This window comes from Dipteris shenzhenensis, chromosome 22 (genome assembly GCF_047967505.1).
Source record: "Dipteris shenzhenensis isolate YYH24624 ecotype China chromosome 22, Dip_SZ_1.0, whole genome shotgun sequence".
Taxonomy (NCBI): domain Eukaryota; kingdom Viridiplantae; phylum Streptophyta; class Polypodiopsida; order Gleicheniales; family Dipteridaceae; genus Dipteris; species Dipteris shenzhenensis.
Window position 1 is genome coordinate 30,972,163 of NC_141617.1, and position 21,445 is coordinate 30,993,607.

A 21,445-nucleotide genomic window follows, 5' to 3' on the forward strand; every position below is an offset into this window, starting at 1 on the left:
GAACAAGATTCAGATGCATAAGATTGTTAGATATCAATGCTCCACTCTCGTGTAACTACGTGGGAACCAGCTAACTCTACTTGTAAGCCCCCCATATGAGGAGAAGGCACTTGAGTAGCTCGGTTATCTGGTAGGTCCTGGTTTACACCAGATGGGGGCCATGTGTGGCCTCATGGCTGGACAGAGTTAGCACACTGCCAACTAGGCTACATGCAAGTGCGGGAAGGCATCCCATGATTGACCATACTGAGGGTAGATAGAGCATTTCCCGGGGCAGCCCACTCTCAGGTTGCGAGGCCCGTTTGGAGTCCCAGATGATCCCGGATGGATGTGGGCCGAACAGAGAACGTAGGTTAGTTGCTCTATTTTACGCCACGGTTCTATCATGTGGTCGGTGGCCTATTTCGAGACCAACCCCTAGTCGGCCGATTTGGGCGGACTGGGTCGGTGACCATATTGGGTCTAACCGACTATGACTAGTGGCTATATAAGAGCAAGCCCATGAAGCCCATTTCATCACTAGCTACAGCAACCCTGATTCCTTAGCATCCAGCCTCCATCCTCTATTGTTTCCAGCTCGCCATCGAAGCTTCTTTCACAGGAGTGCACGGTTGGGAGGTAGCGCAATCTATTGTATCAGTTCTACAATAATCAAATTTTTGATTCTCCATACTATCTGGTTTTCTCTCGTGTACGAGATCCTGTTATCTGTTGAGCATAGATGTTGTATTATTTTCTTACATGGTATCAGAGCCTGGACTCTAGCAAGAAGATTTGGTAGTGTGTTTCTGTTTGCGAGCAGATTGTGAGAGATGGCCAAGCCCGCAAGACTGCGAATCCCACCGTTCAACGAAAGCAAAAAGTTGGACGGCTCTAATTATCCACTCTAGAAGTTCAAGATAAAGACCATCCTAAGTGCATACGAGCTTTGGGATACTGCTACTGGGGTGGACGTGAGGTCGGTTGTAAGACTGGATCCAGCCAATGCAGGATAACAGATAGTACCAACTGCGGATGAGATTCTCGCGTGGACAAGAAGAAATGCAGATGCGCTGTATTCTATTGTCTGCAGTGTAATTGATTCCATCATGGCATTAATTCAACATGTCACCACAGCAAAGGAGGCATGGACGGTCTTGAAAAATCAGTATGAGACCACGAATCAGACGCGGATTCAGAATCTGGAGACTCAACTAGCAAACGAGAAATTGTTTGAGTCTGAAGTGGCAGAGAAGTTCATCACTAGGGTGAAGAATCTGCGCGATCAAATGACCGCGATTGGCATCACCATCACCAGCAAGAATCTAGCACGAAGGTGCATACGGATTCTCCCACCAAAGTACGATGGTCTTGTTACGGTGCTGAATACGTAGAACAGAAATCCGCCCCTCAACTTTGAGGATTTCAGCGTGATGCTTCTAGAGGAGGAGATGTGTCAAAAAGATGAGGACTAGAGAAGATTCGGCTTTCTGGATCGGATCAAAGAAAGGTAAGGATAAGGACTCTGGTAACCCATCTTCTTCTAATGATAAAAAGAGAGAAGAAGATCAAGTGCTTCTATTGCAACAAGGTAGGGCACAAGCAGAATGAGTGTCGAAAGAAGATTGTAAATGAGAAGAACGAAGTGAAGAAAGAGTCCAGCAACAGCACGCAGGCAGTACCAGTAGAGCTGTTCGTAGCAATTGAGGAGATTTACACGGAGGCAGTTCATGTACCTGCGCATGAACCTTGGATCATTGACAGTGGTGCATCGTGCCACATGACTAGTCGGAAGGATTGGTATACCTCTCTACAGCCAGTAGGGAATGACATCCTGGTAGCAGTCGGCAATGATGCAAAATGTCCAGCAAAAGGAAAAGGTACGATTGCTCTCAAGTCAGATGGAGTTGTAAAACAGTCATTCGATGTTCTTTATGTGCCAGATATCAAGAGGAACTTGTTGTCTGTTTCTACGATTATGGATCGGGACCTCAAAGTTCAATTTGATAAGAATGGTGCACAGATCCTAGATCTTCAAGGGAAGGTCATTGGTAAAGGTGCACGGTGCAACAACATCTACGAACTCTCAGCTTTCAGTGCTCGAGCCGATGTGAAGAACACTAAGCTATGGCATGAGATGTTTGGTCATCTAAACCTTAGTTCTTTAAAGGAGATGCATAAAAGTAGAATGATTGCAGACCTACCAAAAATTTCAGATCTGCCCGATGTATGTGAAACTTGCATGATGGGCAAGTAGCATCGGCAGCCCTTTCCTAAAGAGGCTAGTAGGGCAAAGGCTCCTCTAGAGCTTGTTCATAGGGACCTCTGCGGAAAGATGGAGACGGAAGCTTTGGGTGGTTCCTACTACTTCATGACACTGATCGACGACTACAATAGAAGGATATGGATATACTTCCTAAAGACTAAAGATGAGGCTTTTAGTAGGTTCAAGGAATGGCATGTAATGGTTGAGAAAGAAACGGGGAGGAAGGTGAAGAAATTGAGATAAGACAGAGGTGGAGATTTCACATCAACTGAATTCGAAAGTTACTACAAAAGTCATGGGATCAAGAGGCAGAAACCCCCGCCACATACATCACAGCAAAATGGAGTAGCAGAATGCAAGATGCATGTCATCTACGAAATGGGTCGGAGTATGATGAAAGGGAAAGATTTGCCAAAGACTTTCTGGGCTGAAGCATGTAACACGGCAATTTACATTCTGAATCATAGCTACACGAAGGTTGTGAATGGGATGACTCCACTGTAGGCCTTTTCTGGTAAGAAACCTTCAGCTACACATTTCAGAGTTTTTGGATGTGACTGTTTTGTGCATGTCCCTGATGCTACCATGACCAAATGGGAATCGAAGAGCCAAAAGTGTATTTTCTTAGGCTACAGTGAAGAGGCGAAGGGTTACCGTCTCTATAACCCTGTCACCAAGAAGATGATTATAAGTCGTGATGTGATCTTCTCAGAACAACCGCATCAATTGGAGGAGGATGCTTCCTTCCCAGACAACCAGGACCAGGATATCCATCCAGTACCACCACCAACAATAGACCAAGCTCCCCCAATGGTGCTTGGGAAGAATCAAGATAAAGAAGATGAAGAAGAGCCTGCAGAACCACAACAACAACGGCCATTCCCAAAGTGGATAAAGTAGCTTTTGGACCACAGAGAACCTCTAGCCATTGAGGAGGAACCATCTGAACACCACCGGTCCAAGAGATTAGAGGAGCAAAGAAGGGTGTAGGAAGACTTGGTCAACTATGCTTTGATGACAGAGGTGATCCGTGCTGATGAACCCAAGTGTCTTGAAGAGGCACAGGGTGATGAAAGGTGGATGGAGGCTATGCAGTCAGAGTATGCCTCCATAATGAAGAACAATACTTGGAACCTTGTGGATCGTCCACCAAAACGCAAGGTAATCGGAACCAAGTGGGTATACACGACCAAGTACAAGTCCGACGGCACATTGGATAAGTACAAGGCTCGACTCATGGCAAAAGGATTCGCACAGGTACATGGTTTTGATTATCAGGATACTTTTGCTCCCACAACACAACTAACCACAATTCGCAATGTTTTGGCTTTAGCTGCCCAGGGAAGTTGGCCCATGTTTCAGATGGATGTAAAATCCACCTTTCTGAATGGGGATCTCAAGGAGGAGGTATACATGGAACAACCACCAGGTTTTGTGATCCCCGGTTTAGAATGTAAAGTCTGTAAACTGAAGAAGGCACTTTACGGGCTGAAACAGGCCCCACGAGTGTGGTACCAGTGAATTGATGCCTACTTTCTGCAAAACGGGTTCAGGAGGAGTCCATCTGATGCAAATTTGTATATCTCCATCGAAGCTTCTTTCACAGGAGTGCAGGGTTGGGAGGCAGTGCCATCTATTGTATCAGTTCTACAGTAATCAAATTTTTGATTCTCCATACTATCTGGTTTTCTCTCTTGTGTACGAGATCCTGTTATCTGTTGAGCATAGATGTATTATTTTCTTACATGGTATCAGAGCCTGGACTCTAGCAAGAAGATTTGGTAGTGTGTTTCTGTTTGCGAGCAGATTGTGAGAGATGGCCAAGCCCGCAAGACTGCGAATCCCACCGTTCAACGAAAGCAAAAAGTTGGACGGCTCTAATTATCCACTTTAGAAGTTCAAGATAAAGACCATCCTAAGCACATACGAGCTTTGGGATACTGCTACTGGGGTGGACGTGAGGTCAGTTGTAAGACTGGATCCAGCCAATGCAGGACAACAGATAGTACCAACTGCAGATGAGATTCTCGCGTGGACAAGAAGAAATGCAGATGCACTGTATTCTATTATCTGCAGTGTAATTGATTCCGTCATGGCGTTAATTCAACATGTCACCACAGCAAAGGAGGCATGGACGGTCTTGAAAAATCAGTACGAGACCACGAATCAGAAGCGGATTCAGAATCTGGAGACTCAACTAGCGAACGAGAAATTGTTTGAGTCTAAAGTGGCAGAGAAGTTCATCACCAGGGTGAAGAATCTGCGCGATCAAAGGACCGCGATTAGCATCACCATCACCAGCGAGAATCTAGCACGAAGGTGCATACGGATTCTCCCACCAAAGTACGATGGTCTTGTTACGGTGCTAAATACGTAGAACAGAAATCCGCCCCTCAACTTTGAGGATTTCAGCGTGATGCTTCTAGAGGAGGAGATGTGTCAAAAAGACGAGGACTAGAGAAGATTCGGCTTTCTGGACCGGATCAAAGAAAGGTAAGGATAAGGACTCTGGTAACCCATCTTCTTCTAATGATAAAAAGAGAGAAGAAGATCAAGTGCTTCTATTGCAACAACGTAGGGCACAAGCAGAATGAGTGTCGAAAGAAGATTGCAAATGAGAAGAACGGAGTGAAGAAAGAGTCTAGCAATAGCACGCAGGCAGTACCAGTAGAGCTGTTCATAGCAATTGAGGAGATTTACACGGAGGCAGTTCATGTACCTGCGGATGAACCTTGGATCATTGACAGTGGTGCATTGTGCCACATGACTAGTCGGAAGGATTGGTATATCTCTCTACAGCCAGTAGGGAATGACATCCTAGTAGCAGTCGGCAATGATGCAAAATGTCCAGCAAAAGGAAAAGGTACGATTGCTCTCAAGTCAGATGGAGTTGTAAAACAGTCGTTCAATGTTCTTTATGTGCCAGATATCAAGAGGAACTTGTTGTCCATTTCTGCGATTATGGATCGGGACCTCAAAGTTCAATTCGATAAGAATGGTGCACAGATCCTAGATCTTCAAGGGAAGGTCATTGGTAAAGGTGCACGGTGCAACAACATCTACAAACTCTCAGCTTTCAGTGCTCGAGCCGATGTGAAGAACACTAAGCTATGGCATGAGATGTTTGGTCATCTAAACCTTAGTTCTTTAAAGGAGATGCATAAAAGTAGAATGATTGTAGACCTACCAGAAATTTCAGATCTGCCCGATGTATGTGAAACTTGCATGATGGGCAAGTAGCATTGGCAGCCCTTTCCTAAAGAGGCTAGTAGGGCAAAGGCTCCTCTAGAGCTTGTTCACACGGACCTCTGCGGAAAGATGGAGATGGAAACTTTGGGTGGTTCCTACTACTTCATGACACTGATCGATGACTACAATAGAAGGATATGGATATACCTCCTAAAGACTAAAGATGAGGCTTTTAGTAGGTTCAAGGAATGGCATGTAATGGTTGAGAAAGAAACGGGGAGGAAGGTGAAGAAATTGAGATAAGACAGAGGTGGAGATTTCACATCAATTGAATTCGAAAGTTACTACAAAAGTCATGGGATCAAGAGGCAGAAACCCCCGCCACATACATCACAGCAAAATGGAGTAGCAGAATGCAAGATGCATGTCATCTACGAAATGGGTCGGAGTATAATGAAAGGGAAAGATTTGCCAAAGACTTTCTGGGCTGAAGCATGTAACACGGCAGTTTACATTCTGAATCATAGCTACACGAAGGTTGTGAATGGGATGACTCCACTGTAGGCCTTTTCTGGTAAGAAACCTTCAGCTGCACATTTTAGAGTTTTTGGATGTGACTGTTTTGTGCATGCCCTTGATGCTACCATGACCAAATGGGAACCGAAGAGCCAAAAGTGTATTTTCTTAGGCTACAGTGAAGAGGCGAAGGGTTACCGTCTCTATAACCCTGTCACCTTGAAGATTATTATAAGTCGTGATGTGATCTTCTCAGAACAACCACATCAATTGGAGGAGGATGCTTCCTTCCCAGACAACCAGGACCAGGATATCCATCCAGTACCACCACCAACAATAGACCAAACTCCCCCAACGGTGCTTGGGAAGAATCAAGATAAAGAAGATGAAGAAGAGCCTGCAAAACCACAACAGCAACGGCCATTCCCAAAGTGGATAAAGCAGCTTTTGGACCGCAGAGAACCTTTAGCCATTGAGGAGGAACCATCTGAACACCACCGGTCCAAGAGATTAGAGGAGCAAAGAAGGGTGTAGGAACACTTGGTCAACTATGCTTTGATGACAGAGGTGATCCGTGCTGATGAACCCAAGTGTCTTGAAGAGGCACAGGGTGATGAAAGGTGGATGGAGGCTATGCAGTCAGAGTATGGCTCCATAATGAAGAACAATACTTGGAACCTTGTGGATCATCCACCAAAACGCAAGGTAATCGGAACCAAGTAGGTATACACGACCAAGTACAAGTCCGACGGCACGTTGGATAAGTACAAGGCTCGTGGCTCGTGGCAAAAGGATTCGCACAGGTACATGGTTTTGATTATCAAGATACTTTTGCTCCCACAGCACAACTAACCACAATTCGCAATGTTTTGGCTTTAGCTGCCCAGGGAAGTTGGCCCATGTTTCAGATGGATGTAAAATCCACCTTTCTGAATGGGGATCTCAAGGAGGAGGTATACATGGAACAACCACCAGGTTTTGTGATCCCCGGTTCAGAATGTAAAGTCTGTAAACTGAAGAAGGCACTTTACGGGCTGAAACAGGCCCCACAAGTGTGGTACCAGTGAATTGATGCCTACTTTCTGCAAAATGGGTTCAGGAGGAGTCCATCTGATGCAAATTTGTATATCTTTAGAGAAGGAGGCAAGTGTATGATCGTGGTCCTTTATGTGGACGACCTTGTCATAACAGGGAGCCATGAAGAGAAGATCTTGCAGACGAAGCATTTGCTAGGAAGAGAGTTTGAAATGACGGCCTGATGCATTTCTATTTGGGGATTGAAGTTTGGCAGGAGCCAAAACAAATCTTCATTTCATAGCTGAAGTATGCTGGAGAGAGAGGTAGTCGATAGAGCGAGCAAGAAAAAGCGAGCAGGCCCAAAAAAGCGAGCGATCTTTTCCACAATCCCTTATAGAGGTAGCCAACATAGCTTTGTGAAATCCACTATTTGGGAAGAATCTCCAAAATGAAACTTAACCTACTTTCCATATTTGGGAGAGTAAAGCAAGTTGATAATATATTATAATTATCTTGATAATGTAACTTGGACTTGGTAGCACAGGAGAGACTAAAGCAACTAAGACTTTTCCAACAACTCAATTCTCATATACTTTAGTGAGTCTATTGACGATGACTTGCACAATTTATTGATATTTCATAGTCCCTCATATGGCTGCAAGTTGTATATTCATGCCTATGAGTCTCACTATATATGCATGTCAAAAGCTTTTATTGATTTGCTTTCTCTTCATCAAGATCCTAGGTATTCATTTGCCTCATATAAAGTTGCAAACATATCTCACACCTTTTTTAATGTTTTCATTGTATTTAACTATCCAAGCACAACATCTTGTACATTTTGCATTCTCAAATGGTAATTGTATTTGTCCTTCCTATCCCATTTAAATTGTGCATGTGAAATACATTGTGTCTATGAAATACATGTTTCTTGAAGTTGACATGATTTGGGTGTCAAATGACCTGTGTACAAACCTGAGGTCAAAAAGTGATGTTTTGGACTAATAGTACAAGAAAAGATACAAAATTGATTAGAATTATCTCAATAATGTAACTTCCAATATGTGTCATTAGTAATCAAAAGAAAGTGGAGTGTCGCTTCAAAACGTGGGGTTGCATCACATACACAACAATTCTTCTGCATTCAAAATGGGTTTTATTTTCCTACAATCAAAACATCCACATTGCTTGAAATTATACTTAATAACATTAATACCACTTCACCCATATGTGGAAGAACCCAAGTATCATTTGAAAGCATAGGATTGCATAATACATAGAGAAATATTACCACATTACTGTTAGCTCACCCCAAAGAGCAATATTACCATATTCAAAATGGGACTTCTTCTCACAAGTATCACCAAGCTCTCATCAAAATGGTCTTTTAAATCATATTCTACTCCTCTTGACACTCATCATCAACAAAGTAAATGCGAGCTCGTGGCCTATCTGAATGCCTCTCATCATATCTTCTTTCAGTTGACATGAATCTTGCCATTTCTTCTGCATAGCATGGTAACAAACTACAATCAAACATACATTTGAAACCATAGTAAGTCAAAACGTCAAAGACACAATAACAACAATACAAAAATATCCAAATGTCATCAAAGAAAAATCTAAGTTCAGTACCATACTAATCATCATATGGATTTGTGATGGGATCCACTCTATCTTCATCCCCATCGCCATCATGCTCTGACTTAAACCCGTTTCCTGAAATGGTCTGCTACAAGTGGCTCAACAATGGTAGCCATAATACTGCTATCTGAATCAAAAGAAAAACAAGGTCTACCAGTAGCCTGACAAGCACGCATGAGAGGAGCTGTGCCACAACCCATCTCTAAAACCAATCCTCCTGGAACACATAAGAGAGACAAAAGGCACCCAACAAAGTAGCAACATCGCTCAAGTCCACCTCGAGCCATCTGAGAAGACATAGGCACTATTGTCCTCTCACTGAGAGGCACATAGTGAGTCCATAAATCAGACAGCGGATCAATGGAAAGGTTTTGAAATAGTGGAACACTCTCTTCCAAATAAATTGATGGAGTCTTCTTAGCTCTACGTACTAGAGCCAACATAGATGATTGCATCTGTGAATCATGCATAGAGAACCACATACCAAAGAATGACCTTAGCCAACAAGTATCATAGCATGAAAGACTACATGTGACCACACATATGGAACACAAATGAAATATATGATTTTACCATCAAAACCCAGCATGCATACTACATGTAACATGGCATCTATCAATCCCACATAAAGAAACACATTAAAAAGTTCATGAATGTAGCATTACAACACACCATGCATGGAATTGTAGCATACCTTAAGAGTTATACCATGGTATTTACAGTATCCATGTGGAAGCTTATCATGAATGACTACACGTCTGACAACTTCCAAGCCTTGAACAAATGCAAAGCGCTCCATCCACGAAATACAGTGTCCTACAATCAAATGACACTATCTCATACAAGAAAAATGAGAATAGAGGACATATAACAACAATAGTGCTAGATTTTAAACCTTACCTGCCATAGGACATATAACTGCCAGCCAACCACTATCTGATAATGAAGCTGCTGCAACAGCAAGCCCATAACGCACATGGTCCTCTAATAAGAGGTTCCAAACTGGGATGGGTTCTCTCTCATCAAGTGGAAATCCAGTGGGAAAGTCAACCAATATAAAATCCGCAGCCCACTTAATCTTCTTACCCAACCGCATGTAGTCTCGATCAGGGCTAACTACATTCATGAAAAACTCATGCAAAATAGTATACTTTTCATTTTTCTTGGACTGTGAAAAGTCCATGCCCATGGTTATGTAATCACCCACCATACAAGCATATAATGGAGTGATACCTCGAGTCGATAGACTATCCGGTGACTGTGCCTTATGAAATACATAATGTTGTACTAACTTTGTGATAGATTGTGATCCTACATGGAAAATTTATATCAAACACAACCAAAGGAAATTTTGAAACACCGATAGCAAGAAAAAATAAACTAGAACCTTACTTGCATGCTCCATTTGATCCTTATCTTGCCTTGGTGGACTAGATGGCTCCTCATCTAAATGGATAGGAAAGAATAACATTAGTATACTATTCCAAACCCTCATCACAAACAACATTAGAAACTCAACATGTATGTATATTTCTTACCTTTCTTTTGAGCTTGTTCTTGTCTTTGTGCTTGTGTTTTTGTTTTTCTAGAGCTTTCGCCCATTTTATCCTTACTTTCTTCAATGTCCTTAGATGAGGCATATTTCTTGTGAAAGTCTCTCTCACGCACCAAGACTTGTCCCTTGGGGAAGTCTATCCACCAAGGACAATTTGCAAGTTCCCATTGAGAGTGATTGTGCATGCCATGAGGATACATACAAGCAGCATGACCAATTTCCACCCAACTCTTGCACAAATTTGGAATCTCTAAGATCTTTCTCTCTCTTGCCAAATGAGCAAGATACCTACAAATCAACAATCACTAATTATTTGGACCTCCTATATAAAGAAAGGTTCACAAAAAAATTGAGACAAATAAAAATGATTGTCAAGTTCAATGTTGTTATAAGCTTCACAAAACAAATAGAAAAGCACCATCATTAAAACTAAAAGGGACCAACCTGTAGACAACCCTGTGAGCGGCCATGTCCAACTCAGAGAGACCATCTGCTTTCTTTCCTCCCTTACTCTCAATCTTTGAATCCTTTGATCGTAAAGCTAAGAACAAATGCTTTCTTCCTTCTAATTTTATGTCCTCCATGTATTGTTGCATTGTGTAATCTTTTGGTGTCTCTAAAGGAACGCCCATCGTTGTTACAACCCTCAAGTCATCAAGAACTTTCAAAGCCTGGGTCTCTACTTTCTCAAGAAATATCTCTCTATTAATCCATCTACACAAGTGAAAAACAAAGTATTCACACAATTAAGACTTATGGCACTTCTATAATACATACAAACACTGCAAAATAAGTTTATTTATGAAAGGAACAACTCACCCTCTATACTCCACATCCCCCACAGGCATGAAATACATATCCCTCATTGGTTTGGTAGCCTCCAACAAGGAAAGAAAAATGATTTTTTTCTCCAATCTCAAATCAGACTTTGCTATGAGTTGCAGCTTCTCCAAAGTTACACAAGAGTCCAGACCATCAAATCGCAAGGCAAATAACTTTTCCAACCAGGCCTCACCCAAGCCTGGATCTATGCAATTCAAAACCTATCCAAGCATTGCATGTTAGATGCATAAAATGATTAAAAAATGTAACAACAAGAAGAATTAAACTCTCACCTTTCCCATCCTGTCAGCAATTCTCTTTTGAATCAGGACACGTTGCTTTCCTTCAACTTCTGTTCTTTGGTCTATAGGCATCTTTGTGGATATCTTATCAATTGCTTTTTTAAGCTCTGTATTGTACTCAACCTACACAAAAGATTTCCTTTTATAGAAAGAAAAGGAATGAAAGAGAATAAGCACCAAGAGAAGTGTAGCATTAAACCTGAAAGACCAATCTTGCAAGATAGCCTCTTGTCAATGGAAACCAGGGTCTTTTTCCTTTACTCTCATGAGCCCTCCAGTTCTCTATGGATTTCACTTCATTAGGAGACAATGATTTCATAAATATCGTAGGATCACACTCACAAATGTTGTGTGCATTTATAAGTGTGTCTCGGAGGCTAGGTTTGACGATGGCATGCTCATTCATACTACAAGATACATCAAAAGATTAGTTCGTTTGTACAAAATAAAAATAATGAAGATAAAGAATTATATAAGACAAAATAATGGAAGAAAAAAAGGTATCAAAGTACTTACGAATTCATGCGCTGTAGGCCAGCCAATAGAGCAATCTCACTTATTTTTCTAGGATCAATTATTGTGCAAACCACTCTTATGTGTCGTTTTTTGTTTGTAGGAAAGATATCCTTTATAACACTCATCCAAGCAGTAGTCCTATGATTTCCCTCCCAAACAAAAAACATCCTTCTTGACATAAATTTAAATTCATGACTTGATAGCAAGTCATTCTCAAACTCTTCATCAACATCTCTCCAAGTGGGAGACCACCTCTCCATCATATCATCTGTCACTACTACCTCCTCTCCATCACTTTTGCAAACGGACACTATGAAAGATCCTTTCTCTGGAAGGTAGCCCTCCACTTGGAATGCACTTTTTAATGAAGACACATCATCACGCAGTCCTCGTACTCGTGCATAGGGGATCAATCTACATAATGGAATGCAAGGACAATGATCTGAATCAAGCATCCTGCATTTTCCAATCACATCACCTCCTCCTTCCACTTGCACTTCAGTGTCATCCAATTCAACCTCCTCCAATCTTGGTCCTTCATCTTTTGGAGCAGAGGATGTATCAGGCTCAGAACCTGCTGCACTCCCTGGTTCTTCTGTCCCACCTACTGATGATTGGGCAGGGGGATCTATTTTCTTTCCTCTTGCTAACTTTGGAGGCAGAGCCTCTTGAGGCTTTTTACCTTTCCTTCCTGTCATCCTGAAATGAAATACAAAAATAACACCTTTTCATACACTGGTCACATATGAAATGAGATTGCAAGACAATGAAAATCTAATCCAAGAGCAAATATAGTATAGCAAACTATAGAAAAAATCTCTTGTTCACAGCACATGTTATTCTTCTCCAAAACATTCTATGAAGATCAAGAGTTCAATGTGAGCACAACTGTTAAAATTTTTAAACACTAACCAGATACATGTTTACACTATCATTTTGAACACATGCATTTAGGGTCTAGTTTATCTTAGAGCCAACAGTCAAACTCCTATACTATTTTAGATACATAGAGCTAACAGTCAAACTAATATACTATTTTTGATACATAGAGCTAACATTCAAACTCCTATACATAGATGTGTATAAAGGAATATCTAAACATATTTATTTATCTTTATACACATGTCTTTATTTATCTTTAAACACATCTGTTTTCACATATTTATGCATATGTATGCATATCCTTTTCTATGTACAAATAAAAAACACATGTAAATAGTTTTACGTATGCATGTATAAACTTATCTATGTATGAATTTATATCTGCATATATATACATAACCTCTCAAACTCTCAACCCCATATAGCACTCATTTGCTAATGGAAGAGACTACATCTTCCATGCATATGTTTACATTTACAACAGACTTTCATATATACATCTTGACATTTTCATACATGACATATGGACACAAATAAATATACAATAAATGTATAACACACAAACATGTATATGAATACTTAAGCATGTCTATTTATATACATGTATTGTGTAATACATGTATATGTGGAGATCTTTTGGGGGATTTCTCCCAATATTCCACAAACTCTCACCCCCTTCCATACAGGACTTTCCTCACAATCAAGGAGTTCCTCCTTTAACTTGAGGCATAATTCAAGAATGCAGATTAAAAGCAAAAGCATACAATGTGTTGGCATAATCATCCTTGTGGTCAAAATAACTTGCAGAATTGAAAGCTACATAGATGACATTTATTACGACCTCATATCTACTTCACTCTTCCTCTTTGAGATCTTATATCCAATGAGCATTCATATTAATAAAAATCTTAAAATGTATAGGTTGAATGCAACTGTGAAAGCACACATTAGTAGTGTGCATTTTAGTGCTATTTCTACCAAAATGGACAGCGCGTCAACACGCTGTCCATTTTGGTGAAAAGGGCATATAAAATGCTACCCCAATATAAGGCCACTATTGAGCAAGACTTGACACAAGATGGCTTGACATAGTAACTCAGGGATCTGGAAGCTATTTTTATTTTCAAGTCACCATGCAGGTCAAGTGTGGCAGCATTCTTGATCCCAATAACCAATCTTATTGTAGGAAGCCTGTTGCAAGTGTGAGAGCATGTCAGTGTCCTAAATTGTAAAGATCTTTCTACCAAAAAAGACAGCGCGTTGACGCGCTGTCCATTTTGAAGCAAAAGACATCTAAATGCCACCCCACTGAAATTCTATTATGAAGCATAAAAGAGGCCAATTTTGATGCTTGGGATACCGAAATAGACAGCGCGTTGACACGCTGTCCATTTTGAAGCAAAAAACATCTAAATGCCACCCCACTGAAATTCTATTATGAAGCATAAAAGAGGCCAATTTTGATGCTTGGGATACCGAAATAGACAGCGCGTTGACACGCTGTCCATTTTGGTATCACAAGCATCAAAATTTCCTTCTTTACTCAAATATGAAGGTGGTACATGAAAGATACAATGGAGGATTTTAGATGTTCTTTTCCATTGAAATGGACAGCGCGTCAACGCGCTGTCCATTTCAATGGAAAGGGTATCCAAAATGCTCCTAACGTCATGGCTCTTCCAAATGCTTAAGGACTCACTAGAGAGGTCTTGGAAGATTGAAAAATTGGAGGATGAGGATGTGAGGAGAAGAAGGATTCACAATTTCGAAATCAATTTGAGGTGTATAGACAAAAATTGATGAAAGTTTTTTAAGTTTTTAGTATACCCCCAATGCTTTTTAGTATAGCTCCTCTAACATGATTTTGATCTACTTTCCATGAGAAAGGGCAGCGCGTCAACGCTCTGCCCTTTCTCATGGAAAGTAGATCAAAATGGCCCAATGATTTTGATCTACTTTCCATGAGAAAGGGCAGCGCGTTGACGCGCTGCCCTTTCTCATGGAAAGTAGATTAAAAAAAGGATGTGTGTAGCTTGGCTAATTTTTTATACGAAGCTTGGAATTCGCAAAAACAAAAGCATCGGAGAGGGAGCGTGTACCTTGGTGGAGGAGATGGAGAAGATGGGAGTGCACGAGACCTTTCGTGAGGAGGTGAGTTGAGCGTGGAAGGTGGAGGCGACGTTGGAAGGAAGGTGGAGCATGGAAGGAGAAGGCGGCTACTCCAACTACCACACTGGGAGGAAGGTTGGAGCGTGGAAGGAGAAGGTGGAGCGTGGAAGGAGAAGAGAGGAGGCTAAAGAAAGCTTGAGGAGGGCTGAGGAAGCGAAGAGGGAGTGCGAGTCGTGGAAGAGGAGGAAGAGGCGATGAGGAGGGAGAGGTGGGTTGTGGAAGAGGAGGGAGAAGCGAAGAGGGAGTGCAGGTCGTGGAAGAGGAGGCGAGGTCGTGGAAGAGGAGGTGGGTCATGGAAGAAGAGAGGCGAGGTCGTGGAAGAGGAGGTGGCGAAGGAGCGAGCGATGGGGAAGACTCACAAACTTAGAAGGCAGAAGGCAGAAGGATGGTCTATAGCAGAAGGCAGAAGGCAGAAGGAGCGAAGGCAGAAGGCAGAAGGCTATAACGAGCGATGGTTTCTAGATGGGAGAAGAGAAGGAAGGAGCGATGGCGAGAAGAGAAGGCGAGAGGTACGAGAGGAACACGCTTGGGAGGCAGAGGAGCTAATTCGGAGAGGAGGCCTGCGAGGTGAAGAGCGCAATCGCAATCTGTGAGCGACAGGGCAATCAATAGAATCAGATCGGAGTGGTTAAGAACGCCGTCGCCGTGGACAGAACGAAGGTGGTGAGAGCGAAGGAGGTAAGTACTCGCCTTGCATGATTCAACTTGGTGGACGAGCGTTGTAGATCAATTGGAACGACTGATCAGTGAGAGAAAGAGACGAAGATGACATAGAGAAAGAGCAAGCGTGTGATAGCAGCGGAGACTCGTCATCTTTCTAACTCACTGTTAGAGAATTCCGCTTTGAATGGATTACGTTCACTTCCTCTTCCACCACAATCAAACATGACAATATGTAAGGAAAACATCTTCTGCATCTTCCGCCAATCTGTTCAACGTAAGGAAAACATCGAACATGACAATATGTAAGGGAAACAGAAAAAGAGCAAAATTTGCGCCATCCTCTTGCCGACGAAAAGACCTTCGACGGACTCCAGCGATAGAAAGTTGGAGCTAATGGGATACAACAAGGAAGGGAGCCCAGCGCTGGAATGCGGGCGTCGCAACGTCTCACTCCTCACTGGAGACTCACAGGTCGTTGCAACGTCTCCGCCAATTGTAAGCTTTCTTCTTTCGCATCAGCTTTCTTCTTTCTTTGCCAGAGGAACAAGAACGAAGATTATTGGAACGAGGTGGAGCGGTGGTTCTTGGAGATGAAGATGATGGTGAAGGAAGTGGCGAAGTCTGCCTTGTCACGATCTATGCTTTCTGCTCGAAGGAACCCATGAGCCAGTTGCGCAATTTTTGCAGGTGTCTACGTTCAGGTTAACGGATCTGCAAACGATTTTTGCAGATTTTTGCGAGCGTGAGCTAGACCATTATGTAGCAAGAAACATTGTTAACTGAATCTACTGTGTCTTTCGAATAGCATTTCGCACCACATTTATCTCGGTCCTGTCTACAATAGCAAGAAGGAACTATTCTTCAAAGAGACATACTCATCCTCCCGTTCCTTGCTCTTCAAAAGGAGATTGACGAAAGTTGAGGGAAGTGTTGGAGGGCAAGCTGTATAGACGAAGCAATAGTGAAGGCAGCTTCGTACTGCAACCTTCAGAAAAGCAGGATACATTGATGGAAACGAACTGTTGAAGTTTTGAGAGCACGAACAACCGTTTTGAAATTTGGGGAACAACGAAAATCAAGCTTAACATCACCAATTTTCCCGACTTTAGTGGAGTGCTTTGGAGCTCCGAATTCAGAGGCCAATTTCGCGGAGGATGGCGTGGGAACATGTGGTGAAATAGGGATACAAACGGATGGCGTGGGAATGCCCTCTAAGTTGTTGTCAGGAATTTTGAATTCACCTTGAACGGGATTTGGAGGACAGGGTCAGGCTGTCAGGCAGGATGAACGTTGCCTTTCATGTTTCAATTTGGGTGGATGAACGTTGTAGCAAGACAGAACGAAGGTGGTGAGAGCGAAAGCGCAGAGTTTCAAAGATGAAGATTTCTTACGAGTTTCAAAATTTTGAATGGAGATGATGAAGATTTCTTGCGAGTTTCAAAGTTTTGAATGAAGAAGATGAAGATTTTTTGAATGAAGAAGATGAAGATGAGCTAATTAAGAAGAGGAATACGCTTGGGAAAACTTGTTAACGAAAACTCTTTCTGTGTTTGCGCTTGGGTTCTTTTGAGTATGTAAAAATAAAACGAGATGCGTGGCTTCTTTTGAGCGATGATGTTCGTGGTGCCTTTGACACTGCAGGAAGGTGCCAACGACATGATGGAGAGCCTTCGATTACATAATCCTCCATTAGCAAGATCCTCCATAGCTGCGATTCAGCTTGATGGGATTTCAAACTCAGCTTCATGTCTTCCGGTACATATACTACGTTCTGTGCCGAAGGTGCACCTCTCCATTGGCAAGCTCAACCTCCATAGCGTCCAGTACAGGACGGGCAAAAAAAGCTAATTACTACAGAGTCTCGAGTCTCCATGGATCCAAGAGTCTCCATTAATGCTTGATCCAAGAGACTCCATTAATGCTTGGAACGGATATTTTCATTCTGCTGTCCACGCCTTGTTTGCTTTCATTCATTGTTCTTCCCTCAGATTGTTTCGCCTTCTGCGCCCAACCTTCAGTCGCCCGCTTTCAGATTTAGCTATTGAGTCAAGGAAGGATTTATTACTAAATCTTCACTAAATCTTGGCTATACTTGATTCTATTCATATTGACAAAAGGTATCAAGTATTGATTCTGTTCTTAAACATATCCTCTTACCAGATTCGTGTTTGCAAGTTATGGAGCCTTTAATATTCAGATTACCATCTTGTGAAATGATTACCATTTTCATGGATATTATGAACCATGTCATGGAGCCTTTATGAAGATAATTGTGATGGCGTCATCTAACTCGCCACCTTTCAAAGACATAATTTTTTCACATCTTCTCTTCTTTTGTCATCTCGTCCTTCTATCAACATCTTCTCTTCCGCTGCCATGTCCTCTTCTATCAACCTCTTTTCTTCTATTTCCATCTGTTGTGCTTCCGTTTGCTCTTTTGATGCCACCTCTTCTCTGGCAATGTCATTTTTTATCACACTCTTCTACTGGCTACATCTTCTTTTGTAAATCAAGAGCCGCTAGCTATTCTAGAGCTCCGTCTTCTTTTGCGCTTGCAAATTGATGAAATTGTTCTCGTAGTGGGTGGCGCCAATCCTTTAGTGTTCATTTGTGCATCTAAAACATGCCTGCATCTGTGTTCATTCACTTTGGAGAATCAGAAACATTGTCCATTCGTTACGACACTCCTTTATTGGAGGTCTCCCTAGTAGATCTCAAGGAACACTTTCACCTTGCGGATGAGGAGATTAGTCTACATCAAGAAATCGGAGTGGATGACATTGCCATAGTGCTTCCCTTGGTGGACTTGGAGGACGGTCAAAAAGGGTACAAGATCAATGGAAAACAACATTCAACCTTCAGAGTTGAGGTGATAAGAAGGAAAGATTCTCATAGTGACTTTCAAAATGCTGAAGTGAATAGTGTTATTTCACTTATAGAGAAGATGCCTTTGAATAGTTCTTTGCATGTTGCATTAACTTCAGCAGTTAGAGTTGAGAAGGTTGTTGAACTGCCTAAAACTTATGATGGGTATGTTGTCTTTGAACTCCCCCCTTTGCCTGATGGATCTCCAATGTCTGGAATGGAACAAAATGCCGATGGTCATGTATGGACAAAATATTCAACATGTTCACAAGACTTTTTCAATGGAATTGTAAGGATGAGTAGGTGTTCTGGATACTTGAGATGCTGTAACATTCATTGTCCTTACCTTGAACGAATGGGAGTTCTGAATGATACACAATGGAAGGGAAAGCTTAGGAAGCCACCTATGCCTGGTCCAATTGATCCAACCTTGGGATCAATTGTCTGCAAGCATTGTTTAGAAATCCCAGAGTGTGTTTATCAATGCAGTGCTATCATATATTATTGCTTGCCTCATGAAAGAGCGAAGACGACAAGATGTGCTGTGCATGTTGGGTTCCATGACCATCCTGTTGAGAAAGGAAAAAGTCGTGCAAAGGAATTGCAAGTGGATGATCTTGTTTCAATGCGTGCTAGGCTAAATGCAAATTCATCTTGCAAAAACATTGAGGTCTCAGTTACACAAGACCTTATGATGGATATGTTGCTTGCAAAGGAGGGGGTTGCTATGGAACCTCTAGATTACCAACAATTTGAAGAGGTTTTGGATACAATCACACCAATGACACAAAGGAGAAGGCTTCAGAGAATAGTGCAGAGTGCAAGATGTGATGCTAGAGGAGGAGATGGTGAAATGGATTCAATACTGGGTTTGAAAAAGAGATGCAGATATCCATATGTGCAAAGTATCTTGTTTCCTGGGCAGTTGCAAGATGAACAACAACCACATATTTTCAAAATGTCGACCATTGGTCCAGGATCAGGGGTTGATTTGGTGAATCGAATGCGGCCAGGAGGTAGCCTTGGATCACAATGGGTGCATTTTGACCACGTCCATCAAGTAAAAGGATGGTCAACTATGGGTGCTCATGTGTATGACCCTTACATAAGGGAACTCTTAACAATAGCTATATGTGAATTCAAGGTGGAAGATACCAATGCACAAGTGCAACTCTGGAAGCTTTTGAATAGTCAGATGGAGAAGAATGGTTTTGAACCACCTCAATTCCGAGGATTCATGGCAGATGGAGCAGGAGCAAATTGGCTTGCTATCCGCACAGTTTACAATGGTGGGCCTGAAAATGTAATGGAGGGTAAAGAAAGGACTTGTGGTTTTCACTGGGAGATGAGCATGGTTGAGCATACCAAAAGATGCATTAAGCCACAATTTCAGGAGGAGCATAAGGTTCTATGTAGGAAATGGAGGGAGGCAACAACAGCTGCTTCTGCAGATCAATGCAAGAGAACATTGACCTTGTATTGGTCTCCATTGCATGTGAAAGAGGGTGAGTTGCCAGCACTCCACACATGGTTGGCTTGGTGGGATGTTAGAGTCAACCAATGGGGGGGAATGTTTTTGCAGCAAGAGAAAAATTCTGGGTTTGTTCCTACAGTAAATCTTTCGGAGACAAAACACTCTAGCATGAGAGCAGCACATGGGTATGCAAGACACATAACATTGTATGAAGCTTGTGCTGCAGATCTTGCAATGAGTATCCTTCAGAGTGCTCACTATAATGCCTTTTTGAATGGAAAACACTTGGGTACAGGTCCAAATTTGGATGTTCTACGACAAAGAATACTTGATGGTGGTGGATCTAGTAAAGGAGATAGAAATAGGCTTGTTGATTTGTCACACACTGTGATTGAAGAGGCTGGGTTACACTCTCCAGAGATGGATAGACCGATGACAGAACCGATAAGTGTGAGAAGAAAGAGGAGTTCTACATGTTCAACTATGGTCCATGCACTTGATAGTCATCGCCCTGAATACATCACTGTCACTACAAAGAGAGTGATTGGAAAAAGACGACAACTTGATTTTTTAAATCCTACAAACCAGGTAGTTTGTAGAGAGGCAAACATTCATGATGCCAATTGGGCAATTAGGAGAACTGAAGCACATAGTGTTGTCACATGCTTTGGTTACTTGACAGAAAGTCGGAGACGGTGTGGGGCAATGATCAATGCGCTTGGTAGAAGTGCAAGCAATGGTGTGCCAGCGCCTTGCTTTAAGGGAAGAAGGCAACATTCCAATGGATTGACAGAACAATTTGTTTGGTTTTGTAATAGTACTGTGACCCATACATGGAAGGTGGATAATTCCATTCAAGGTGTTCCTGGAAACTCTCCAGGTGTGTGGAAGGTTGCATGTGGGACGTCAATTACTGTGGATGAGAGGGAGACCCTGGTAAGGGCAGGATTTGTATTTGAGACTGATGATGCTATTGGTGTCATGAGCTTCCCATCTCGTATGCAAAAAATCCATACGCCAAGCCATGTGCGCCCATCTCATCGTGATGGAAAGCTTGTATCATGGAGAACTAGGTTGAATAAAGAATTCAAAGAAAGGATAAGCAAGGCAGTTGCAGAGAATGGGGAGGTTGTAAGAGAGAGCACTATTATTCCAAATGAGGTGCATCTTTTCCACATTCGTACATCAGGTTCAATTTCCAAGGGGTTAACATACTGTGTCTCAATTTCAGAATTCCCACGTTGTACATGTCTTGATTTCACTCAAAGGGAGACAAGTAAAACTCCTTATATGCCTTGCAAGCACATATACTTTGTGTTCATTGTAGTGCTGGGATTGAGTGATACAGTGCATCAGTTTATGCATCAAGCAGCGTTGACTAAGATTGAGTTGTTTCAAGCACTGGCTGGAAAAAGAAATCCATCTTCCATAGACTAGATGATGTGAAAGACATTCTATTGTTCTTTGTTGAACATGCGGATTATAGAGGTAGGGATCCTTCTATGTTTTTGTAATCGAAGTAAGGATATACTTCTGCAAGCATTAGAGGCAAGATATGTCAGCCTTTAAGGTGAATAGTAGAAGAT

The 21,445-nt window shown here is 42.0% G+C and overlaps 1 protein-coding gene across 1 annotated transcript; it reads right to left on the bottom strand.

Annotated features, from left to right (window-relative positions):
• Nucleotides 1-8,606: 8,606 nt before the first annotated feature.
• Nucleotides 8,607-10,015, bottom strand: LOC147887994 (uncharacterized). Its single transcript, XM_087393271.1, has 5 exons — nucleotides 10,004-10,015; nucleotides 9,512-9,727; nucleotides 9,306-9,427; nucleotides 8,917-9,066; nucleotides 8,607-8,696 (listed from the first exon to the last, which is right to left on the bottom strand). The coding sequence occupies exons 2-5, from the start codon at nucleotides 9,705-9,707 to the stop codon at nucleotides 8,607-8,609; spliced, it is 558 nt and encodes a 185-aa protein (XP_087249397.1). The 5' UTR covers nucleotides 9,708-9,727; nucleotides 10,004-10,015.
• Nucleotides 10,016-21,445: the final 11,430 nt, after the last annotated feature.

Bases quoted from the DNA above. Each gene is read 5' to 3' on its own strand.
- LOC147887994 (XM_087393271.1), bottom strand. From the start codon at position 9,707: ATGCGGTTGGGTAAGAAGATTAAGTGGGCTGCGGATTTTATATTGGTT. The intron at 9,428-9,511 runs GTAAGGTTTAAA...ATTTGATTGTAG, and splicing joins AGTTATATGTCCTATGGCAG to GACACTGTATTTCGTGGATG. The intron at 9,067-9,305 runs GTATGCTACAAT...CATGATTCACAG, and splicing joins ACCATGGTATAACTCTTAAG to ATGCAATCATCTATGTTGGC.